The sequence below is a fragment of the Aptenodytes forsteri genome, unplaced genomic scaffold (assembly GCF_000699145.1).
Source record: "Aptenodytes forsteri isolate BGI_AS27 unplaced genomic scaffold, ASM69914v1 Scaffold243, whole genome shotgun sequence".
NCBI lineage: Eukaryota > Metazoa > Chordata > Aves > Sphenisciformes > Spheniscidae > Aptenodytes > Aptenodytes forsteri.
In genome coordinates, this window is record NW_008795314.1 from 952,128 (window position 1) to 959,652 (window position 7,525).

Genomic DNA, 7,525 nt, shown 5'->3' on the forward strand with positions numbered 1-7,525 from the left:
CTTCCCTGCCTTGGCAGAGCCCAACTGCTCCTTGACGTAATTGGCCTCGCGAGGGCTCGGCTATTCCTGCAGCTTCTCCTCTTGCCGCCCTGTACCCAGGAGGGCTTAGAAGCCACTTGTGTTTCTCAGGACATCTACAGGGCCGGGTGGGGACATGGCACAAGCAGAGGGATAGTCCTAGGCACTCACACCATGTCACCGCCCAGGAGCTCCCCGCAGGGGCAGGGAAGGATGCTCCAGGGGTTGGGAGCAGCTCCCAGAACTCGGGACACCAGGCACGGCCACCCTTGTGCCGCACAGGCGGTGCGTAACCATTGCCATGCAGGTGGTGGTTTGTGCCTCAGTTTCCCCACGGGGAATTGCTGTGCTGCTGCAGAGGGGGGTGATAGCACCCATGTACCGGGGCTGGGTGTACAACCAGGGCTGGGCTGGTGACATGTCCCCTCCCTCCAGGGGAGAGGGTCAGACAGAACCAGGCAGTGCTGAAGGGAAACAAGGAGGCAAAAGGGTTTTTTCTTCTCCATTTTCTTTTCTTTCTTTTTTTTTTTAAATTTGTAAATAACTTTCCATGAAAAAAGGTTAAATTGCACACGTATCTCTGCAGTTCTTCAGCATCAGTATAGAGGCCCGAAAACAGGAAAATGTAACAAAAACAACAAGTAAAAAGAAGCATCGCCAATACAGACATAAACACCTACACCGACCCCAAAGCCCCCCAGAGACATGGCCCTCGCTCCCCGGCCCCGGGACACCATCCCCAGCCGTGCGGCGGTATCCCAGGGGACTTCAGACACTGGCACGTGGGCAAAGCAGCGGCCCCAGCCCCAGCTCTGCTGCTTGCATGAGCTGAAGATGTTGGTTCTCAGCCTGCCCCCCGCTTTACCAGAGGGATGCGGGACTTGCGCTCCCACCTTCACAGCTCCAACCCTCTCCCCAAATTTGGGTGCAAATTACTCCAAGGGTAATTTATATATATTTTTTTAAGGCTTGTTTATTGATTCTTACACTACAACTATACTCTCGCTAAATTATATTGCTCACATTAAAGGTCCTAAGTGCTTTTGTAACCAAAAAAGAAACTCTTTACAATCTTCCATTTTTCGGCAAGTCTAAGACACACCACTAAAACTACAGCTTCTACTTACTCCTACCTAATGGCTGCTCTACCTCTAATAACCTACAGCGAAGGAGAGGCGAAGAATCCAGTTCTTGAGAGCTTCAAGTTTCAGCAGAGTTTGGCTCCGCTCCCAAAATGTTTCTGAGCTACTTTGCAGAGACCCTGCCACGCTCTCGCTGCACACCGAGCCAAAGGGCCAAGGCTTCAGTTTGCGTCAATCCCGGTGGCTGTCCCGGCTGATGAGCTGCTCCCAGCTGGATGGGACTTCATTGCCGCTGCCATCCCCAGAGCCCGTTGCATGCACGGTCTTTGGCCTGAGCTCCTGGATGGAGCCTGAACGTGGATTTCTTTCCTCCTCGGTCCCACCTGGGAGCATTCGATGTGGAGTGACCCTATCGCCACCAGCTGATGGCCATGCCACGGTGTTTTCCTTATGGCCCCCCCAAAAGCGCATCTTTAATCGGGGTCCTGCGTTGCCCTGGCAGCTGCTCGGTGCCTGATGGATGAGTAAAAGAAGTGGAGAGCAACAGTCTTGAACCAAAAAAATGGAAAGGGACTATGTCAGCTGGTGAAAGACAGAGAGGGTTTATGGTGGTCTAGACCCTTCGGTAACCACAGCGAGGATTTTGGGTACAAAAAATACGAAAGCCAGTTCTGGGAGCGCCCTGGTCCCCGCTGCTCCTCTCCTGCCGGGGCCAATTCCTGGATCCTTAACGAAACCTGTGGCTGCTGCTGCAGGAATCCTCCCTCGCGTGGTCTTGGTTTACAGAACAATGAACACAAGCCTTTAAACGGTGAAAATATAAAACAACTCCGAAACTGCATTTCCCCTATCCCCCACTATTAGGAAATTCTAGTGCTAAAAATATAGGTTTCTTTGAATATATAATATATAATAGATTATATAAAAACATCTACAGAGGCAGACTTGCTGAATTTATAAACCTTTTCTTCTTCCCTAGGCACAAGTCAGGAGGGAGGTTGAACTCAAGAGAATCCAGAAGGGACCTCTATTTACTTGCTAGCTAATTATAACACTATACCTACCAACTACCCTAGACAGAGAAAGGAAAGAGAGAGAGAAACAGAGAGACGAAGGGGTGAGGAAATTGCACTTAGTCTATCGAGTCCTAAGCCACCAGGAATCTCATGTCTTGGATGGGATTTAGCAGGTGCTTTCCTTTAGCCCTGAAGGAACATATGCCATGTCCATTTCCATGGAAAAAAAATATGGTAATTCACATTTCTTCCTTTAAAAGTAAAAAAATAAGTAGTGTTACATTTCTTCTCTTAAGGAAACTCATGGACTAGAGACTTCTGATGTGTCCTTTATAGATATATCAAGCAGTTCCTGTGGTGGTGTTTTTTTCTCCCCCCAGTGTTTCTGTGAATAACCTTACGATGAAGCTGGTAAAAGTCACTGTGGATGTCTGTCTCTAGAAAATCTTGTCCCTTGTAAGTCCCAGCAGCATGGGGGGAGCATCCTACTAAAGTCTGTGTGGGCTTTGAATGGTGACTGGCCTCTTATAAGAGGGACGTCAGACTGCTCCAGTCGCTCACGTCTGCTGGCAAAGAGGCGTCGTTGAGTTCAAACAACTGCTCCATGTTGACGGAGTTGGAGAGGTAATCGTTTGTCCCTTCGTCCCAGGGATGCTGCAGGAAAGAAGTGGCCATGAAGGTTTCGTCAAAGTCCAGGTTGTTCTGGTTGGATTCGGTGAGGACCTGCTCCTGCCCCTGGGGACAGTCGATGTGGTGCCCGTGTACCGTCAAGTCCAGGTCGCGCGTTATGGGGCTGATTGGAGGTGTGAGCTCCAGATCCCCGAAAGTGGAGAAGTCTCCATTCAGGTTGGTGTCGAAGATGGCTTCCCAATCAAAGTCACCTTTCAGCGATCCCAGCTCGGTCTGCTCTTCCTGGGTCAGCAAGGCAGAGTTGGAAAGCCGAGATGCCTTAGCTGTTCGCTTGGGTAAGATCTGCTTGCGCTTGTGCCCTGCTTTGCCATCTGCTGGATTCCAGTTCTGGTCGCCGGTGACTTCTTCAAACTCTTTCAGCAGCTGCTGCGACTCCGTGTTGACGTTGAGGATGGTACTGGAGGTGCAAGCAGAAGCAGCTGAGCTGGTGACACACCGTGCTTCTTGCTGGGCTCTTTTGGTGAAGGCCGGGTGGATCTGCACTGGGGGCGTCCTCCGCTTTTTGAAGGCACCGTTCTTGAGCCGGTCAGCATATTGGGGGTCAAGCTTCCAAAACCCGCCTTTCCCCGGCTCGCCCTTCTCCCGAGGCACTTTGATGAAGAACTTGTTCAAGGAGAGGTTGTGCCGGATGGAGTTCTATACCCAAAAGAGAAAAATAAAACAAGGCTGAATGCTTGTCTGCTGCTGCGGCACCTACCTGCGTGGGGAGGCTGATGGAAAAGCACATTTTTAGCAAGGACCTTTGGGAAAAAGAAAGCAGAAACAGCAATGTCAAGACATCCCGGGCTACATGCCCAGCAGAAACTCCCCTGCCCCGAGACACCAGCAGAGTTTTCTTGCCTCCTCTCCAATCCAGCCAGAGGTGGCAGGAGCCAAGGGGTTCAAGCTAGGACTTGCCAACCAACGGGAAGCTTTTGGGCAACTCTCCTTGACTGTAAATTGGGGCCATGGGGCCTTGGATCATGCAGAGCACTGGGAGAAACCGGCCAGACTTGCTCTAGGCATGGAGCTAAGCCGGAGGAGGTCGGCTCCTCCTTCGTGGCTAAGGAGGAAGAGGACGGTCTTTATACTGATGTGGCCACGGCCCCATTAGAAGCGGCAACACATGGCAGCACCGTGGGGGACGGCATCATCAGGGCCCTCCTTGCATCCCCCTGTTCATCTGCGCCTATTGCTAGGGGAAAATATTTGGCCAAAAAATAGGCACCATGCCTCCCTGCGGCCAGGCTGACGCAAACCAGGTGGACAAAAGCGGGGAGACACGTGGGCTGTCCCACCGCAGCCCTGTGTGTCCCCAGAGGTGCCTCCTGGCCCGGGGTAGCTTGGTGTGAAATCACTGCATCTTCATCAGCCACCACTCAAATGAGCCGGGGCGAGAGGGGAAGGAAAAAAAGAGAAAAAGAGGAGTTTCTGCTCCCGTCGAGCTGTTCTGAAACCCTGAATGTGCCTGGAGTGATGTGAATAATCAGAAAGGAAACTCAGTTATTGGGTAAATAACCCAGCGTTGGACTCCACAAAGCCAAGACTGTATTAAGAGATTGGATATGGTAGAGGTTGTTTTTTTTTTTTTAATGTTGCCTGGATATCTTTATGCTTATTCATCCATAAGCCGTAGTGCCGAATAGGAAAAACAAGGCTTGAATGCTTAGAGCTGTTGAAAAACACGCACACACACACACACACACACACAACAAAAGCCTCCTCTGGGCTGAAGCTCCTTGGGTGTGTTGGCTCCTCTCCAAAGCACTCAGCTCCCACAGGAATATATCCATCTCCCCCCGGAGTATGGGTGGCATGACCTTTCCAGGCTGTCTTCACGTACGGGAATTGGGATAGGGGATGAGAACACAGCCTCGAAAAGAAAAAAAGAAAGAAGAAGGAAAAAAAAAGGAAAGAAAAAGAAGAAAAAAAAGAAAAAGAAAGAAAAAGAAAGAAAAAGAAGAAAAAAAGGAAAGAAAAGAAAAAAAAAAAGAAAAAAAGAAAAAGAAAAAAACCGAAAGAAGCAGCAGGAACACAGATAGCCCTGCAAACAATCCAGGCTGTGGTAACTCCAAATTTACAGTTTAACGAAATTTTACAAGGGTCAGAGACTTGCAAGCTGAATTCTCTGCTCCCCATCTCCCCTCCCCATCCCAAACTTCATTCAGCCTGGGCTGCCCTCCGTTATTACCCGGCTGGTTAACATATTTATCATTCCTGCCTGCAACAATCCCGTGAACCCCCTGCATCTCTGCAGAGAGGGATTGAAAAACCTTCTTTCTTTTTTTAATAAACACATTTAATTAAAAACGTGGTGATTATCCAGCCGTGACTTTGCAGGAGAAAGTCAACACGCTTGCACACAGCTCCTCCTCCCGAATCGCTCCCGTAGGTCCCCCCAGCACAGGGGAGGCTGGGGGGGACCCAGGTGGCCCTGGAGAGGGACTGGGGGGGGGGTTCCCTTCCCTGTGATGGCCTTCAAGACCCACTGGAGACCCCCCCCCTACCCAGGGAGAAGGTGGGCAACACCCGGGCAGGCGGTTTGCAGCGGTTTTGCCCAGCCCTGCCTGGGTGAGCACCACCGCCGGGATTGCTGGCACACTGCGGATTTGGGCTGGGAATAACCCGAGTGGAGGGACGAGCCACCCAGGTCCCTCCTGCCCTGCCACATCCTAGAAAGCCTCACGTGCCGGAGGTCCCCTCGCGTGACGGAGGAGGGCAGCGAGCCAAGGTGGCTGGGAAAAGCCCCTGTGCTTCAGGCTGTCCCCAAAGCTGGTGAGCCTGGGGGCTGTCCCCTACCCCCCAGGGACATGCTCGTGCTAGCTAGGGACAGCAGCCCTATTTGACCTCTCTTGGGCTTCCCTCTGAGGCCTCACCAGCTTGTCACAGTGATGGAGCCTCCTTCGCCTGTCCAAGGGGACAGGAGACCTGCCCTCTGCCCTGCTTGGAAAGCAGCAACATTTCTGCTCTGAACCTCCCCAACGAGGGATTTGTCCAGCAAGCGGCATCTCCCTGGGGGTCCTCTCCATCCCTCTCCTACACCTGGTCCTCAGCACCCAGAGATACTCGACCTGGCGATTTCATGTGTGCTCATCCCCGAAGGACTCAGGACCCCACGAGAGCTCCAGAAAGGTGGCGACGGGGACAGAGACGCCTTCGCCCCAGAGCCAAGAGGAGCCGCAGGAACCAACAGTCCAACGGGTACCTCCCTGCTCCCAAAATGGCCCTGGGCTCTCCCCCGTCATGGCTCCTTCCCTCCACCATCGTGGCCGTGGCATTTCTGCACGCCCAAGCTCTTTCCTGTTACAGCCCTTCCCCACTGGCTGCCAGTGCCGCTCTCCTCCCGGTGGGATCCAGCACCTCTGCGGGACCTTGCCTTGCACGGTGGAGGCTGTGGAAACCCCCCCCCAGCCCTGCGGGAAGAGGGGACGAGGCAAGAGGTCTCCGAATCTCCTACCTGCCAGGTGGGATCGGCATGTCGGAAGTAGCAGAAGTTGTCGGTAATCCACTTGTAGATGGCGGAGAGAGTGATTTTGGGCTTCTTGCTGGCTTCCATCGCCATGCAGATGAGGGTGGCGTAGGAATAGGGCGGCTTGACATGTGGGTTGGTCTTGTAGTCGATGTCCTCCGCGAGCTGAGGGTGCATGGCCACGGTGTGGTGCGCCGTCCTCGAGGTGGAGGAGGAGATGGGCTTGCAGGGAGTGTGGGGCATGCCCATGCACGCCGGGTCGGCGGCCAGGGGCGAGCATGGGGCGGCAAAGCTGGGGATCCTGTGACAGTCATGGGGGTCCGGGCCACTGGGGCAGCAGGAGGACTTGCCCATGCTGGCGTTGATGATTGAGAAGTCCTGCAGCCACATGAGGCTGGTCAGGCTGTCGTCCAGGTCGTCCGAGTCCCCCATGCTGCCCTCCTGCCCTCTGTCCTTTCCTGCCCGCAGGCAGCTCAGCCACCCCTCAGCCATGCCTCGCCGCATCGGCAGCTCTTGCATTCACGGGGTGCACGTGAAGAGGAGGGAGGGGACGGGGCAGATCCTGCAATAACAACAAGAAGGTTGAGGCTCCCCGAGGCGCAGCCGCTCTCCGGCACCCGGGCAGGGCTGGGACTGGGTGCTCCCGGCGCTGCTGGGTGAGACCCGTCCCCGGGGTGCTTCGCACCGGAGCCGCAATGCCTCCCCCGGGGTGCTTTAGCAGCTCTGAGCCTCGGGGAAATTCCCTCAAACCCCCGCGTCACGATATCACCCAAACCCCCGGTGGGCCGGCGCTGCCCAGCAAGCCTTCGGCCGAAGAAAGAAATAAAAAACCCAACAAACCCCCCCTCAAACAGCCAAAATCCAGCCCTGCCGTCCCACAAAGCGAGGATGTTACTCCCACCCGCCGCTAGCAGGACAAAATCTCAGGATCCAACACCTCGACAAAATATCTTAAAGTTCCCCTCCCGCTAGCAACTTCCCACGGTTTCATGCTATTTCTGCTTCCCCCTTCACCTGGTACCCCTAAAACAACCCGGGGAGGGGGGCGCGGACCCACCCCCAGCACACCCTCACTCAGAGCGAGCCGGCGGATTCAAGCTTCGGTTATTCCCGGGCTGGGGATGCGGCGTCTGGCTTCGCTGCTGGGCTGTAAACCCGAAATCCCCTTGTCCTTGGGCGAGGAGAGAGCCCCCCGGGGCCGGCCGGGACCGAGGAGCCCTGCACCGGCTGCGCCGGGGCGGCTGGGGCTGGGGGTTCCACCGTTTGAATGA

General features: G+C 54.3%; 1 protein-coding gene across 1 annotated transcript; it reads right to left on the reverse strand.

Moving 5' to 3' along the window:
• Positions 1–2,641: 2,641 nt before the first annotated feature.
• Positions 2,642–6,773, reverse strand: FOXJ1 (forkhead box J1). Its single transcript, XM_009279486.2, has 2 exons — positions 6,243–6,773; positions 2,642–3,442 (listed from the first exon to the last, which is right to left on the reverse strand). The coding sequence occupies exons 1-2, from the start codon at positions 6,771–6,773 to the stop codon at positions 2,642–2,644; spliced, it is 1,332 nt and encodes a 443-aa protein (XP_009277761.2).
• Between the last annotated feature and the right edge of the window lie 752 nt (positions 6,774–7,525).